We start from the raw sequence: 18,646 nt of genomic DNA, 5'->3' as shown, positions 1-18,646 counted from the left end.
TCTTCTTTGGTAACTCGTATTAAAATTTTTGAAAACGCGCTTCTAACATGTCAGGTTTTCAGTGTAGATACTTTTTGCATCTGCTATTCTATAATTCTATGCATGCGTGAAACATTGGTAGAGAAAACATTTTAATTTCACTTCTTGTCATAGGGCGGACGGGAAGGGGTGTTTATTTATTTTATTTTTTTCTGAAAACTTGAAATTTTACAATTTTTTTTTTTCAGAATCATAATCTCCGTATTTTTCTAAGTATTTTGCCTAGAAAGCTTTTTTTCTTTAAAGTGAAAATTTAAGAAATTTAGGTGGGGATTTAAATTTTGAAATGCAGATTTTTTTTTTTTTTTGCAGATTCGGAATCTCCGCCCTCGATACAGTGTGTTCCTGTAAAAATGAAAGCAAAAAAAAAAATTCCCATGATCTTTACCTCCGCCCCGAGTTTTTCGATTTACAAACAGACAACAAAATAATACAAACTAGACGGAAGTTCGTTGACAATGACTAAGAGTCATCGATAAAATGAAACTCGCAATTTTATGTTAATATAGTAGTTCAGTTCGGTGAAAAAGTCTACCGAGGTCAACTCTGCCTTTCATTCTTTCGGTATCAATAAAACAAGTACCAGTTCGACCACACAACCTTCCCTCACAACATGGATAAAGAGGGTGAATTGACATCTCAAACCGACACTCTTCCCAAGGCCGTGTGCCTACTGTAGAAAAGTAGTAAAGTGGGTCGATCAACAAAGATTATCAGCGGGCGCAGGCACACCATTTGACTCATAAATCAACTTTCCTGTCGAAGTACCAATAAAAAAATAAACAATCACAAACTGTTTCCGTTTATGAATTAAAAAATAAATTAAAAGAAATCAAACTCATTTAGCAAAAAAAAAAAAAATCCCATTTAAATTTCCTTTTCTTGCATCAGATACTTTCCACTTTGATTTTATCCTAGATGATATCACTTACACTTCCTTGTTATCCGTCATTCTATGTTTATATATCAAAGGATTAGGTCGTCTTTCGTTTTGATTTGCAGAAGTCATTTGGATCAACTGGTTGTTGTTAGCCGATGATTATTTACTATCATTGTTTTGTTTTTTGGGGCTGTGGAAACGACACCAAGAGGACCTTTCAACAAGTTTCCAAAACGAGTAGGAAATCATAATGTTCATGAGTGAATTCCGCTAAAGGAACCCAGGGACCAGGTGCTGGTGTTAAACAGAGTGCCAGATTAAGTCGACCGCACCCAAAATAGGAAAGGCCCTTTCGACAGGCTTCCACACAGTTTCCGTCTACCAAATTTCACACACGAAGTGATGGTCGACTCAAACATTGCCCAACACTGGGATCGAATTCCAAACCTAGTTGCACAAGTGAACGCGTTAATGCCTGCCACCTTGACTGTAAATGCGTGCGTGAGCGAGAAAGGGAAGGGATAAAGACATTTTTTTAGTTTTTATTTCTTTTTTGGTCAGGGGAAAAAGCAGTGCCCATGACATGTTGCCAGGCCTGGGGCAGGAGGGAGGAAGGCAGGTAAAAGGTTACCTTCAAACCAAAGATCTGATCCAAATGTTTGCTAAAGGTAGCCAAGGTGAGGTGTTAAACAGGGAGGCCACGACGGGAACCAAGAAGGCAAAGAGCCGGAACAAATACCACGAACTTGTCGGATAAGTTCAAAGCCATAAAAAAAAAGAGTCTGTTAAACATGCAAGAAACTCAGCAGTTAACGATGTTATTTGACGATTAAAGAAATCTACCACCACCCACCACCCTCTTCTCTTCTACTTTATCGCCATGTTGACAAACTAATAACAAACGAAAAACAATACCTGATTTGGGACATAGTGGTAGACCCCTGGTGGGGTAATCACCTGGCCGTTACTGGTTTGGACTGTATATACTGAAGTAGTGTTCGGATAGGATATGTAGGTCCTCATGATTAAACTATCCGGAGCTGGTCAATTGGGTCAATAACGACGATGACACGAGAGAAAATGAAGTCAGACTAAGATTAAATAAAAAATAACAAACGCAACAAACCTACAGAAAAGGAGTGTTACTAAGTGGAGAGGGGGGGAGATATATATAAATAGAGAGAGAGAAATAAAGAGGATGAAAGGGAGAGGAGAGAATATATCAAGTGACTGACAAAAATAAACAGGATTTAGTCAGGTGGACATAGGTGGTGGTGGCAGTAGAGAACTGATAGGACACGTACACACAGCCATGCCAGAGACGAGTGACGATATAAACGAGCAAGAAAACTATTGTATAACTTGACAACTGTTTGTCAGCTTAAACTGACGGACTGCCCCCTCACCCATCTCCACAAATCACTCAAGTGTATCCCCTACTCCCTAATTTATTAAATATTTATTTGCTGCTCAGGTACATTTAGTCCTTCCGTAACAGATGTGAAACTTCTCAAAGCAGACAAACAGGAAGTGAGTGTGTGTGTGCGCCATCGGTAAATCATTAATCCGAAAAAGAAGCAGACTCTAAGTTACAGAGCAGTATAGTCTCTCTCTCTCTCTCTCTCTCTCTCTCTCTCTCTCTCTATATATATATATATATATATATATATATATATATATATATATATTAAAAAATAGGGTGAAAATTCATATATTAATTAATATCGATTAATTACCAGGTCTTAATAGACACAAGATGTGATCTATTTCTAGCACATTGAATGTCCACGTTAGTGGTCAACGTTATATATATATATATATATATATATACATACATACACACACACACAGTGAGTGGACAAATGAAACATTTAATATGAGTTACATGTATGATTTAAAAGAATTTGATTCGGTTTCGTGCAACTTCAAGTTTTCTATGCTGGTATGGGTTGGATAGGTTAACAGGAGCTACGTCAGGCTCTTTAGTCTGTTTTGGTATGATTTCTACAGTTGGATGCTCTTCTTTAAAACCAACCACTAAACAGTGTACTGGGTGCTTTTTATGTGGCATCATCACCAGCACTTTTCACATGCCACTAATATTAACAGGGTCACCAAGCACCTTGTAATACACAAACCCCTAAACTTGGAGAGAGAGCAGAAAGTATTAAGTGGGTGTGGTTTTGTGCCAGTTGAGGGATTAAATATATAGAGAGACAGATTCTGGTGTCTTATTGAAGAGTAAATACAAGCATACCCCTGTTGGAAAACAAAGGAGAGTGCATGATGATGGCAAAGATGTATCAGGACATGCCACTAAGGAACATTGGGGGTAGTGAGAATAGGTGAGGTGATATAGAGGCTTGGATTGGGTGAGTGGGCAGAATGAGGTCACTGCAGTAAATGATGCTGAGAAATATAGAAGCTTGGGTGAGGGTCACAGTAGATATGTGAGGGCACTGACGATGACAAATGTTTTAAGATGGAAAACAACACAAGGAGAGGAGAGAAGGTACAAAAAGGAGGTGATTGGTGGAAACAGTAGGTAGGGGAAGACAGTAGGAAATGCAAGTGGTTTGAGGTGGGAGGAAGGTAACTGAAAAAGCCAGGGGAGAGGGATAGTATGTGCCTATTCTGCTCTCAGGTGAAAAAGGAAGTGATGGGTATAGGGGATGAGATGCAGGAGGAGAAGATTGACGAGGCTGAGAGGAAGTGGGGCAGAGCAACTGGTGAACAAGCATTACCAAGGCAGTTTTAGGATATCAATTCTGCTATGGTGGATGGGTCTTCTTGAGTACAGCAAAGTGCTAGATATCTCAGTCTTTTGCCATCTCCTTTGTAAGGTTCAGTATCTTGAGATTGGCCTGCAATACTTCGTCCCATGTCTTCCTGGGTCTCCTTCTTCCACACGTTCCATCCACTTCAAGTTTCTGGTACTTCTTTATGCAACTGTCTAACACATGACCAAACCAGTGCACTCTTTTCCCTTGTATACTGCATCTAATTCCTCACATAACTTTTCACTCTATACACTAACACTCCATTGCACATGTATACTAACGCTGCACATCCAGTAGACCATACTAGCTTCATTCCTCTCTAGTCTTTGCATGTCTTCTGCATTCAAGGCCCACATCTCACTATCATGTAGCATTACTGTTTGTACACATGCATCATACAATCTTCCTTTTAGTCAAAGGGAGACCTTTGGTCACCAACAGAAGTAAAAGTTCTCTCAACTTTCACTATCCTAGTCTTATTCTAGCAATTACACTTTCGGTACATCCTCCTCCACTGCTAATTAGGTTATCTGTATATTTTAAAGCTATTTTAAATGAGCTATTTATATTTCTACAAGATAAACGATCTGCTGACATAGTAAGACAAGTTAAACTACTTGTAGATATTCATATATATATATACATTACAATATCCAATATACTTACATTAATTGACAAATTCCCTTGGAGGTAAAGAGTGCACAGTTTAAAAAACAAATAAAATATATACAATAAAAAATTAAGTAATAGGTAATAGAAATGATTTTAAAATCTTCAGCGGGATTGACAGGTATTCTGTAGTGTAAGCAGCAACACTGATTCCTGGCAAGTGATAGGTTCAAGGTTTGGATCATGTCAATGAGCCAGTCTCATGTTACTCTCCCAAATTCATTATGATGTTTAATACTATAAAATAATGTTACACAGTGTCTATCTGTTAGTTTAATCTTCAATATATACAAAATTATTTCATTTGTTTTTACAGGTTTTTCCATGATAGCTTGAGTAGGACTTATGCAGTATCGGATTTTTTAGTTTGGTGCTTAGCTTTAGTTTATCATTGTTTCACTCAGAAATCCAATCACATTCAAATAACTGAGTATCACTCCACTCATTAAAAACAGTTCTTATGAAGGTTTAGTTAGAGGAAGAACACGAATGCTTGATTTAATAAGCCCTCCACAAGGTGCATTGAAGTCAAAAGTCATCTTGTCACTGCAGCAGTTTAGAAAACTATGTTTCTTTCACTTCCCTAATTAGTTTGTATCTGTATTCTGTCATCAACACTGACAAAGAACAGACATGCCGAAATTGCAACATCTTCAGAAACCATCATCAGAGAAAGAGAGAACATCTATCAAATATTCAAACATGTTTGAAGGAAAATCCTCGGAGGAAAGAAATCAATCAAAATAAATAAATATATATATAAAGCTTCCTAAATTCATGCTACGTTATATTCTAATCACCCAGAATTCATTGATCTTTTAAAAATTACGATTTATGCATTGTTGTCTCTCAAATATTTAAAATCTACAATTAAGAGCCCTATCTACTCGCTGGCGGTAACCCGCCCTCCCACCCCCTCCACCGGAAGTTCATTCCTGTCATCCCACCCCCTCCACCGGAAGTTCATTCCTCTGTCATCCCACCCCCTCCACCGGAAGTTCATTCCTCTGTCATCCCACCCCCTCCACCGGAAGTTCATTCCTCTGTCATCCCACCCCCTCCACCGGAAGTTCATTCCTCTGTCATCCCACCCCCTCCACCGGAAGTTCATTCCTCTGTCATCCCACCCCCTCCACCGGAAGTTCATTTCTCTGTCATCCCACCCCCTCCACCGGAAGTTCATTTCTCTGTCATCCCACCCCATCCACCGGAAGTTCATTCCTCTGTCATCCCGCCCCCTCCACCGGAAGTTCATTCCTCTGTCATCCTGTCAACCTCGGCTGTCTCCCGGAACCCATCTAGTGGCCTTGGCCATCCTCTCCCCTACCTTTGGGTAGCGCATTAAGGTTGAGAAATGTTTGCAGGTTGTAGGTACTGTTTTGCTTATGAATTCTTCCAATTGCAAGTTTTCTTTTCAGGTACACGACACTGCTTTTCCCCTTCCCAGGCTACAGGCCCACACCCCCAACACCCATACTGTTAGGATTGGCACTCTCAACGTCGGCACGCTGAAAGGTAGATCTGGTGAAATTGTTGAGATGCTTGAACGGAGATGCGTAGATATGTGCTGCATCCAGGAAGTAAGATGGAGAGGAGGTTCTGCAAGGTTCCTCACAGGCAAAGAACACAGGTACAAGATTTTCTGGGCAGGGAACACTGACGGGGTCGGGGGCGTAGGAATACTTCTAGCGGAGAAATGGGTGGATAAGGTAATCGAGGTCGTTAGAGTAAGTGACAGAGTACTTAAGATCAGACTAGTGCTTCATCATAGATTAGCTACTGTCATCTCAGCCTATGCACCTCAACCTGGGCTACCAGATGGTCTGAAAGACCAATTCTATGACACCCTCTTGCAAACTACCTCGTCGACGAGTGACAGGGACCTTCTCTTTGTGGCTGGAGACTTCAACGGTCATGTCGGACGTCGTGCTGGGGGCTTCCATGGCATACATGGAGGCTATGGCTTCGGTTCCCGCAACGAGGAGGGAACCAGACTGCTGGAGTTCTGTGATGCAACCAATCTTATGGTCTGCAATACCAACTTCAGGAAACCTGCCAGTCACCTAGTCACCTACCGCTCCGGCAGACACTCTAGCCAAATCGACTACATCCTCGCCAGAAATAGGGAAAGAGGGCGGCTTATAAATGCCAAAACCTACCCTGGCGAAGAATGTACCCCACAACATAGATTAGTAGTTAGCGACTTTGGGATCAAGGCAAAATGGGTGCCCAGAATTAGACAGGCTTGGAGAAGAAGGGTGTGGAAGCTTAAAGACCCTGCAAACGGACAGAGACTTAGAGACAAGTTACTTGAAGCATTTAACGAAATAGAAGGGGATATAGCATCATACAACGTGGAAGACAATTGGAGATTTCTGCGGGACAACCTGTTGAAAGCCACCGACCAGATTTGTGGGTGGTGTAAGGTCCCCTCCCAACCCAGAGTAACGTGGTGGTGGAACAAGGAGGTAGACAGGGCTATTAGACAAAAGAAACAGGCTTGGAAGGACTGGAAGAACGGTGGTAGCAGGGAATTGTACCAATGTGCCAGAAGGGAGGCTAGGCGACAGGTTTATTTAGCCAGAGGGGAAGCAGATAAGGAAAGATTTGCCAATGTTCTGCGCCGTGAGGACCAAAGACTCGAGGTATTTCGTGTTGCAAGACAGTGTAGGAGAGAGAATAGTGATGTTGTAGGAGAGAAATGTGTTCGCATGGATGATGGTACGCTTGCATTAAATGAGGATGCAAAGAAAGAGGTCTGGAGATGCCACTACGATAGATTGCTTAATAAAGAGAATGAATGGGAGAAAGAGAGCCTGCCTTATGTCGACCCAATAGAGGGACCAGCTATCCGAGTTGATAGTACCAGGGTAGATAAAGCAATTAAGAGTATGAAGACCGGGAAAGCCCCCGGCCCATCAGGAATCACTGCAGAGATGCTCAAAATATCTGGCAGTGTTGGCTATAGCCTAGTCACCCGTATTACGAACCAGGTGATACACGAAGGAGTCATACCCTATGACTGGTGTAGCAGCATCATAGTCAACTGCTACAAAGGTAAAGGGGACGCTTTAGATACAAATAATTACAGAGGCATCAAGCTGTTAGATCAGGTTATGAAAGTTACAGAGAGGGTCATAGCCCAACTAATTAGGGAGCGAATCAATTTAGATGAGATGCAGTTTGGGTTCGTGCCAGGTAAAAGCACTACTGATGCCTTATTTCTAGTGAGACAGTTGCAAGAGAAATACCTAGCTAAGGATAAACCTCTGTACCTGGCTTTCGTTGACATGGAGAAAGCCTTTGACAGGGTCCCCCGATCCCTTATCTGGTGGTCAATGAGGAAACTTGGGATAGAAGAATGGTTAGTGAGAGCTGTGCGAGCCATGTACAGAGATGCTGCCAGTAAGGTGAGGGTTGGAAATGAGTACAGCAATGAATTCCGGGTAGAGGTAGGGGTCCACCAAGGTTCCGTCCTCAGCCCCTTATTATTTACCATAGTCCTCCAGGCAATCACAGAGGAGTTCAAGACAGGTTGCCCCTGGGAGCTCCTCTATGCTGATGACCTTGCCCTAATTGCGGAGTCACTATCAGAACTAGAGGAGAAGTTTCAGGTGTGGAAGCAAGGTCTAGAATTGAAGGGCCTTAGAGTCAACCTAGCTAAAACCAAAATCCTAATAAGTAGGAAGGTAGATAAAACACAAACCCCTTCAGGTAGATGGCCCTGCTCAGTATGTAGAAAAGGAGTAGGTAGTAACTCTATAAGATGTACCCGGTGCAAGCTATGGACACATAAGAGGTGCAGCAACATCAAAGGCAGGTTAACTAGCAAGTTAGTTTTTGTTTGTGGCAGATGTTCAGGTGCAATAAAGACTGCAAACAAACAGGAAACAACTTCTATCTCATTCCAGGGTGAAAAACTAGAGGTAGTCGATAGCTTCCGCTATCTGGGCGACCAAGTTAGTAGTGGGGGTGGGTGCGCTGAAAGTGTAGCTGCTAGAATAAGAATAGCCTGGGCAAAGTTTAGAGAGCTCTTACCCCTGCTGGCGACAAAGGGACTCTCACTCAGAGTAAAAGGCAGACTGTATGACGCATGCGTACGAACAACCATGCTACATGGCAGTGAAACATGGGCTGTAACTGCTGAGGACATATGTAAGCTCGCAAGGAATGAAGCCAGTATGCTCCGTTGGATGTGTAATGTCAACGTGAATACCCGTCAGAGTGTAAGTATCTTGAGAGAAAAGCTGAACATTAGAAGCATCAGTTGTGGCGTGCAAGAGAGACGATTGCGCTGGTATGGACATGTGGTGAGAATGGAGGAGGATAGCTGCGTGAAAAAGTGCCACACCCTAACAGTTGAGGGAACCCGTGGAAGAGGTAGGCCCAGGAAGACCTGGGCTGAGGTGGTGAGGCAAGACCTTCGTACATTGGGCCTCACCGAGGCGATGACTACGGACCGAGACCTTTGGAAATGGGCTGTGCGTGAGAAGACCCGGCAAGCCAAGTAAGATCGTTGCCAGTGCCCCTGGACTGGTTCTTGTGCGGGTGGCACATGAGATGCACCATTTTGAGCGTGGCCGTTGCCAGTACCGCCTGACTGGCTCCTGTAGGATTTTCGAGCGAGATCGTTGCCAGTGCCCCTGGACTGGCTTGTGCGGGTGGCACATAAAAGACACCATTTCGAGCGTGGCCGTTTTCGTGCGGGTGACACGTAAAAGCACCCACTACACTCTCTGAGTGGTTGGCGTTAGGAAGGGCATCCAGCTGTAGAAACTCTGCCAAATCAGACTGGAGCCTGGTGTTGCCATCCGGTTTCACCAGTCCTCAGTCAAATCGTCCAACCCATGCTAGCATGGAAAGCGGACGTTAAACGATGATGATGATGATGATGATATATATATATACAAACACACACATATAGAATCACACTAATAGCTGAGGAGTGAAATTTAGAATTTGTCGGTTTTCTGTGAGTTGATTTTGATAAAACTTTTCTCACCTGGTTTGCACACTATGGCAACACTATTGTTATGTTTTCATTATTCTGTGTAACATCCTCTCTTTTTTTAATTTCAGATTCTTCAGTTTTGGGATGAACCACACTAATAGCTTCTGAATGAAAATAGGCCATCTAGACAGTTTTCCTTCAGAAAATGAAGTGTAATGATGCATATTAAGCATACATTGAGTATATATTTAACAGAAAACCATAATAACATTATAACATTTATTGACATAATGAATCATTTAGCCACATGAGCAGCATTTCGACAAATAACTTCAAAAGCCCAATTTCTTAATAGTAGCATGTTGGACTGTCTCCACTGCAGCTTGGATGGTTGCCCATAAGATATCTTTTGATGTAAATTGGTGACCATCAGCATAAACATCTTGTTTAATGATGGACCAAAGATTTTCAATAGGGTTGAGATCCAGAGGTGCTGGCAGCCACACCATCAACCTTTCACTTTGTATGCTGCAAGACTCTAGGAATATTTGTGTGGTCCCAGCAGAGTGGGAGGGAGTATTGTCATGCATGAATACAAGATTCCTTAAAAGTCTGTCCGCAATGATACCAGCCCACAACATGACTCCTCCACCCTGTTGTTGATGTTGTACATTTTGGTGACACTCATCTCCAAAATAGACCCAACCATTTATCCAACCGTCAGGTTCGTCAAGGGTCACCCTGGTTTTGTCAGTGAACAGAACACAATTCATGTCTAACATCATGTACTTTTGGGCCCTCCTGTGAGGAGGCAGTTTAATGGGTTCCCGCACAGAAGCCATTGCCCTGGGGATGCAATTTCTGGTGGTTTTCAGTACATGAGGAAGTCTGGAGGTGGTGAAAATGGCTTTGCTTGTTTGTCCAGGTTTTCCACATAACTTGTGGCCAATATTCCTGAAACCCCTAGGTGTCACAACCTTGGAGGTCACACAATCAGATTGTTTCTTCCTTGGCGCTCTTGTGGCTAAATAATTCATTATGTCAATAAATGTTATAATATTATTATGATTTTCTGTTAAATATATACTCAATGTACACTTAATATGTATCACTACTCTTCATTTAATGGAAAAAACTGTCTACATGGGCTATTTTCATTCAAAAGAAATTAGCATGGTTCATCCAAAAACTGAAGAATCTGAAATAAAAAAGGACATTACACAGAATAATGAAAACATAACAATGGTGTTGCAATCGTGTGCAAACCAGCTGAGAAAAGTTTTATCAAAATCAATTCACAGAAAACTAAGAAATCCTAAATTTCAGTCTTAGCGAGGTTCTCTCTCTCTCTCTCTCACTGTGTGTGTGTGTGTGTGTGTGTGTGCATGTGTGTGTGTGTGTGTGTGTGTGTGTGCGCATGTGTGTATATTTCTAGCAATAATTGTACTTCGTGTACATTTGCTTTATTTATTTTTTGTGCGTGAGAAGACCCGGCAAGCCAAGTGAGACCTAAATCCAAGGCCTCTGCCAGGGGTGTAGCCAGCCCACTTATGCGTACCTTTCCTTCATTGGACACTAAACTCCGCTTGCGAAGACTTTTTGAGGCAAGTGAAATCGAAATCAAACTAAATTCGACGACTGGCACCCATGCCAACGTCGTCTCCTTCATTGGACACGAAACTCAGCTTGCGAAGACTTATTGGGGCAAGCAAAATCGGGATGGCACCTGTGCCCAGCGTCGCCTTTCTGGCACTTGTGCCTGTGGCATGTGTAAGGATTTTCGAGCGAGATCGTTGCCAGTGCCTCTGGACTGGCTCTTCTGCGGGTGGCACATAAAATGCACCATTTTGAGCGTGGCCATTGCCAGCACCGCCTGACTGGCCTTCGTGCGGGTGACACGTAAAAGCACCCACTACACTCTCAGAGTGGTTGGCGTTAGGAAGGGCATCCAGCTGTAGAAACTCTGCCAAATCAGATTGGAGCCTGGTGTAGCCATCTGGTTCACCAGTCCTCAGTCAAATCGTCCAACCCATGCTAGCATGGAAAGCAGACGTTAAATGATGATGATGATGATATATATATATATATATATACTACACTCTCTGAGTGGTTGGCGTTAGGAAGGGCATCCAGCTGTAGAAACTCTGCCAAATTAGATTGGAGCCTGGTGTTGCCATCCGGTTTCACCAGTCCTCAGTCAAATCGTCCAACCCATGCTAGCATGGAAAGCGGACGTTAAACGATGATGATGATGATGATATATATATAGATAAATGAACATATATACTCACTGTGAAAGATAAAACAAGATTAATCATGCCTTCCTTTTCTTCGCCTTGCCTTCCACTAAGAGGGTACCAGTCATCAACGACATCACCATTCAAGACAGACTGGGGTATTGTGACGTGACACCATGCTATCCTATCATCAACAGTAAAAGATCTCTGAAATAGATGCAAAAAATAAAGAAATAAATAAATGCAAAGTCTTCATTGTTGAGATTCACATGCTACAAGCATGCTAATTATTGTTCTCAGTAAAACAGATTATCATTTTGACATTGAGTTTAAGCCATTTCACGCCAACCCACCCAAGACTACCTCAAGTTCTATGATATGTAACTGCTTCTTTAAAAATATTCATATTTAAATTATAATTGTCTCTCATAAATTTATTGAAATTATGTTCTACAAATCAAAATTGATAATTTTTTTTGACAAAGGTTCTAGGCTAGAAGCCATGTGTGAAGGCACGTGGTTCAGTGGTTAGAGCATTGAGCTAACTACATTGAGGTAGTGAGTTTGATCCCTGGACTGGGCTTGTGTTGTGTTCTAAAGCAAGGTACTTCATTTTCACATTGTTCCAGTTCACTTAGCTGTATTTTGATTCTGCTGCAACTGTCATGTGCCCATAGTTTGCACTGACCACACTGTATGGAATTTCTATCTACACCTTGTCTACATATGGAACAGGGCTGTTCATTTGAAGGGATTAGCGTTCTGTCTGTTCTTCTGCTAATTAGAATTTTAGTCTTTGCCGAGTTAACTTTAAGACCCTTGGAATTTTAATTCTAATTCTCCTCCACTTTCAGTTATAATAACAAGGTCATTAGCATAGAGGAGTTCTTATTGATAACCAGTCTTAAATTCCAATGTTATGGCCTGGAGGACTATGATAAAATAAAAGGGGACTCATAACCAAACCCTTATGGACTCCTACCTGCACACTAAATTCACTCTTGTACTTGTTAACTCTCACTTTGCTAAAGGTACCCCTGTACCTGGCTTGAATGGCTCTCACTAGCCAGTCATCTATTCCTAGCTTTAACATCAACCACCAGATGAGGGATCGAAGTTTCCAAATGATGTATGTGGAGAACTGGAAACAAATAGCACTGTACATAAAAGTCTCATTCGGACAATAGGTCATACAACATGGTAAGATGCATCAAGAAGCCCAGAATATAGATGTGTGTATGTAAATGTGTGTGAAAAAATATGTTAAACTTCCAAAAGGTAAGAACCTGAACAAATGTGTACAACTAATTATGCTAACACACTTATTTAGTATAAGAGAAAACAGGCCATCTAAAACTCACCTCATCGAAGATTTCAAGATACATACTGTCCACGCCAACTGGAAGGTAACTGGAACAGAGTAAAAGAAAAATAATCTCAGATGTTTGATTGTTTCTAATTAATTATCATTAGATCAAGATCACACTTTAATTAATAAATAAAAATATTAATGAAAAAGCTATTGTGTAGACATTTTGGTTTCCACAACAATAATTTCATTATCTTCATAATGGATACAGTAATACTTTAAGCCCTAAATCTTACAGGAGTAATGCATATAAAAATAGAAACGAAAAAAAAAAAAGAGAGAGAGCAAGAGAGATGGCTGACCACTGTCAAAACAGCAAATGAATGATTATAAAATCATATTTTAGAAGGCAAACTTTAAAAGTGCCCAGTCGCATCCAGAATGGTTATGGCTTCACTCTAAGTAACAAGAATATTGTTGGCTAATACCACTTTAGCTCAGCAACTCCTGATATACAGGTAGTTGGCCAGACAACTAGGTCTGGCCCACAGAACTATTGTTCCAGATACACCAAGCTTCTGACAAGCAGAGGACAATATTGCACACATTCCAATATCCTGAGTAAGTGTGGACATGTTGTCCTCTCTCTTCTGTCCAGTCTATTTCTGGAATACCTATAGATTCTGGTGGGGACCACAGCAGATGTGGGTATGGTTGGATGTTAAAGTATGACAAATACATATTCTTCTAATGTTGGGGAAAAAAATGTATTTTAAAGGATTGTGGAATTCCGAACAGTCACAGCTGAAAGAAAGCCATTAATTCAGCAAAGTAAGAGAAAAGAACATTGGGGGCATTCATCTCCACTCATTTTCCTGTCTTCTGGTTTTCTCTGCTTATTATTGTAGCTATGAACTTAGAAGTGTCATGGCCAAGTATTAGACTGATCTGCACATAGGTCTTTAATTCAAATCTATTGCAAACATTTTGTGTTCTTGTGCTAATCATTACTGTCATGATCATCCAATACCTGCCTTCTGTGCTTGCACTGGGTAAATGATTTATCCCTTTAGTATTCAGATTACTTTGTCAAGTTTAATGCTTATTTTAATCATGCATCATCTTCTAGCTTCAAAATTTCAATGATGTGATCATATTTTTGTAGAATGACATTGTTGGTTAGATGTGAGAGGCCAGATCTGGTCTGGATATGGCCAGTTTAAATACTAAAAGGTTGAGAGAATTTGATGAACCAAGAAACCTGTGTCAAGCTCCAATGTCTATTCTGGCATGGTCTTTAAGTCTGGATGCTCTCCCTAACACCAGTCACTCAACAGAGTGTCATAGGTGCTTTTTTCTTGGCACTGGCCCTAGTGAGATTGCTAAGTGGCTTGCAAGATAAGACACCCACTGCAACTGAGTTGGGGTGCAGTATTGAAAGAGCTGGCTTTGTGCTAGGTGTTGAAGTATAACAGAGGGACAGGAACAAGTGCTTTGTTGTAGAAGAGATACAGGATTACTCCAGCTGGAAAGGTAGGACACATTATTTAAATTACCATAATCTAACTAGTTGTTAGAAATAGGTACCAGACTGTTATCTGTGATAGACTAGTGGTGTTTTACCACAGAAGCATTTATTTCTCATCCACTAAACACCATAAGACTAGGAACAATCCAGTGGCCTTTGAAAAGCTGCCACACCTTAGGAGTTTATGTTTTCTATTAGATTATGGCTGCATGGTTAAGAAGTTCACTCTGGAACCATACAGCTTAAATTTTATTTCCACTGCATGAACACCATCTGTGTAAAAGTGGTTGGCATTAGAAAGGGAAAGAGAGGAAGAGGGAGAAGAATGAGGAAGACTTTAAAACAAGGTCATATTTACCACTGAACACATTTATTCCAGGAAGGAAGTTTTGCTCCATTATACGAAGTTGGAGTCTCAAACACCGCATGTCCTACTCGGATGCGACAATAAGGGTCCATCTTCATAATGCCATAGTTTTTGGTTAATTGAGCCTGATCAGAAATTAAAAGACATGCAAATTATAACTGGTATATTTAGAAACAGGAAAGTGGTGCTAGAAACAAGCAACACGAAAGATAAGTTATCAAGAGGACGAAGTTTTAAGTCATGGCTAAATTGCTACACTTTGCACACAATGACAGTATACACAGGAAAAGCATGCTCAAGTTAATAATGGAAACAATTCATTAAGAGATAACGCCGGTTACAGCATATGACCAAAATAACCGCTGCAAACATGCTCATTCAAGGAGCATACTCAGTTGTATATTGTGACAGGAAGGAATTGCTGTTTAGTGGCTGAAAATGCCATAAAGGGCAACCAAATCTTCATATCACATGCCTTAGTATCTTTAAAAAACAGAAAGACAAAATGTTGTCCATGATATAAACAAGACGGTCTTAGCCGTAAACCCTTTTATCATGTGTCCACTTGATCAGAGTTGATCTGCAGCTAAGCAACTACAATTGAAGGAATTTCCACAAGGTCGATCAATCTGCTAGAAATAGCAGCCAAAGCTCAATCACATGACTCTGTACCTCCATCAAAAAGGAAGGATACATGAGAAAATGTGATCCTTGATATATGAAGTGATGAATGGTCATGGTTTGAAGGCTCTCATCATAAGTGTCTTCAGCTTGGGCTGGCCTGGGTCTAAACAACAACCATAACTATTTCCAGCCAATGAAGAATCCCCTACTTCAGTGATTTTCAACCCTGCCTCTGTTTTTTTAACTCCTTGACTTGATGTATTTTGCTGTTTAACTTCTTACTTCCTCACAAAAATAAGCACTAAATAATCACTATATATAAAAGCTCATGTCACTGCCAAAACATTATCTTTAAGGTAGCATGTTAGCACTAGAATCACTAAAAGTAGTAGTAGTTGTAATAATAATAATGTTTATAATTTTAGCACAAGTCTAGCCTTGTTGAGGGGAGGAGGCAAGTACTTGAGTGGTACTTATTGTAATGATGAAGCGTAAAGCTGATCTCAGCAGAATTTGAACTCAGAAAATAAAGAGTTGAAAATAGTAGTATTTCTTTCTAATTTTGGCACAGGGCCAACAATTCTGGAGGGTGGAAGAAAGTCAATTGCATCAACTCCAGTAGTGAGTTGACTGATACTTTATTTTATCAACTCCGAAAGGATTAAAAACAAGGTTGATTTTGGCAGGATTTGAACTCAGAATGTAAAGAACTAGAAGAAATGCCACAAAGCATTTTGACCGACACACTAATGATTCTGCTAGCTTTCTGCCCAATGATAATTATAAGGGTTTCAAATTTTGGTACAAGGCTAGCAATTTCGGTGGAAGGGGTAAGCCAATTACAATGACCACTGGGGTCATTGTAATTGTACCAGTGTTCAACTGGTACTTATTCTATCGACTGGTACTTATTCTATCGACCAGCGAAAGGATGAAAAGCAAAGTCAACCTTGGTGGAATTTGAACTCAGAACGAATAAAGACAAAATGCTGATAAACATTTTGCCCAGTGTGCTAAGGATTCTGCCAACTCACGACCTCCACACGGCAATACTAAAAACAATAGTTTCTCATTTAGGCACAAAAAAAAGAGTAAGGGAAGGAGGAAGAGAGAGAGAGAGAGAAAGAGAGTGAGAGAGAAGGAGATAGTGGAATGGTTTTAAAGTATAAAAAGCTTGTTTACTGAATACTTACTGTAACTATTTTAATACTAAGTCGACCAGCAACACTGCCGGCCACAAAAGACATTCCGGCTTGGTGTTGTGCCTGAAGAATTTGGGCTACTCGCTCATCTGCTGCGATTTGTTGCTCGGTAGGGTTGGAGGAGACCCGCAAGAAATCATCTGGCAGCTCACCTACCATAACCTTCAATTAATAATAATAATAATAATAATAATAATAAAAAAAAGAAAAAAAATGCTTTCTAATTGATGTATCAATACCAGCAGATGACAACGTTTCCCTAAAAGAAATGGAAAAAACTTTCAAAATACAAAGACCTGGAAATAGAGGTAACTCGAATGTGGAATCTAAAACAGAAACAATTCCTATCATAGTAGGTGCCTTAGGTATAATAAAAATAAATACATAACAAAAATACCAGGACTTACAAATATATATAACATACAGAAAATTGCACTACTGGGCACTGCACACATCCTACGCAAAACACTTTCAATACAGTAACCATAAGAGCATCACAGCAAACCACAGCACATACCCAAGGCACACAGATCTGCGCTCGGTAGTGAAGTGAAAGCACGTTATAAAAATGAAACTACTGAATAATAATAATAATAATAATAATAATAATAATAATAATAATAATTGCTTCTACTATAGGCACAAAGCCTGAAATTTGTGGGGAGGGGGACCAGTCAATTATATCGACTCCAGTGTTTCACTTAATTTATCAACCCCCAAAAGGATGAAAAGCAAAGTCGACATCGGTAGAATTTGAACTCAGAATGTAGCGGCAGACAAAATTCCGCTAAGCATTTTGCCCGGCATGCTAACAGTTCTGCTGGCTTGCCGCCTTAAATAACAACAACAACAACAACAACAATAATAATAATAATTAATAATAATAATAATAATAATGAATGTTTTATTGGCCTGAAGGGCCCAAGACATCAAGGAACAGTACACATATAAATACAAAAACAAGGAGTGGGTGGATTTACATCAAGTAAAACAAAGGAATCAGCAATAACAATAAAGAACAATAATAGAATATAACAAATATTACTGGCGTTGAAACAAAAGAAAGAAATAGCAAAAATAATACAAAACAAACGATCCTCAAAAATGGAGGTCAACCTCAGAGGGTGATTCAGGAGATCCTACATAAAACCCCAGATTACACACCAAAGCACTATCTGCTAGAAATAGCAGCCAAATTTACCTGAAATCACACACACTACCATCTTCAAAAAGAGTGCATTAGATCAGGGTTTTTCAAACTGTGGTCCGTGCAGAGCCAAGCAAGTACATCCTTCTCACTAAGTATGTATTAAAAAAATCCTGTGTGTATAATTGACAATAAACCTATTTTGTTAAATACTGTTAAATAAATAAATGTAAAAATATGTTATTTTAAGCAAATATTTATGTATAAATTTCATAAGCGTTTATAAGGGGGTCCCTAAGGTAAAGCCTGAAATATAAAGGGGTCTGCAAGTCAAAAAGTTTGAAAACCCCTGCATTAGATAACTTAGTTGGAGATACACTCTGAAACAGATGGTCATATCTGGAATATTTTTGATGAGTTTACTCAATCAGGATTAATGTAGGCACAGAAATATCACAACAGCAAGCAAATCAGATTGGAATTGTGATGTGACAAGACTACAACTTCTGCTCCTTAATACTACCTTTTAAAGTAGGGGTCAATAAAGTTTCCATCTGCGCTCTCCTTAAGAACAGTACCAGAACTGAAGCACAGCAAGAAGGGAACACCATATGATAGGAGTATTAGATTTTAGAGGAAAAATTAGTCCCAAGATGAGGTGAGTTGAAATGAGGTTTAAATATAGTTAGTGTTTAGTATTCTTAATGGTCAGTAGTTGAGTGTGGAGGTGGGGACAAAAATAGAGAAGGTGCAAATCTAAAGAGGAGGGATTTTAGTAAAAAATAAATAAATAAATAAATGCAGGCATGGCTGTGTGGTAAGAAGCTTGCTTCCCAACTACATGGTTCCAGGTTCAGTCCCACTGCATGGCACCTTGGGCAAATGTCTTCTACTATAGCCTTGAGCCAACAAA

The 18,646-nt window shown here is 40.3% G+C and overlaps 1 protein-coding gene across 2 annotated transcripts in view; it reads right to left on the bottom strand.

Moving 5' to 3' along the window:
- Window positions 1-18,646, bottom strand: part of LOC106874286 (toll-interacting protein) — a 54,777-nt gene that overhangs the window by 13,197 nt on the left and 22,934 nt on the right. For both annotated transcript variants that reach the window (XM_089339811.1, XM_089339810.1), the window contains exons 2-5: window positions 16,578-16,748; window positions 14,752-14,885; window positions 12,918-12,966; window positions 11,611-11,763 (exon numbers count right to left, since the gene is read on the bottom strand). In XM_089339811.1, coding sequence (XP_089195937.1) covers window positions 11,611-11,763; window positions 12,918-12,966; window positions 14,752-14,885; window positions 16,578-16,748 — 507 coding nt within the window. The remainder of the gene's footprint in view (window positions 1-11,610; window positions 11,764-12,917; window positions 12,967-14,751; window positions 14,886-16,577; window positions 16,749-18,646) is intronic.

Source organism: Octopus bimaculoides, chromosome 22 (genome assembly GCF_046866305.1).
Source record: "Octopus bimaculoides isolate indiv1 chromosome 22, ASM4686630v1, whole genome shotgun sequence".
Lineage (NCBI taxonomy): Eukaryota > Metazoa > Mollusca > Cephalopoda > Octopoda > Octopodidae > Octopus > Octopus bimaculoides.
This window is presented reverse-complemented; position numbering and strand designations above follow the sequence as displayed.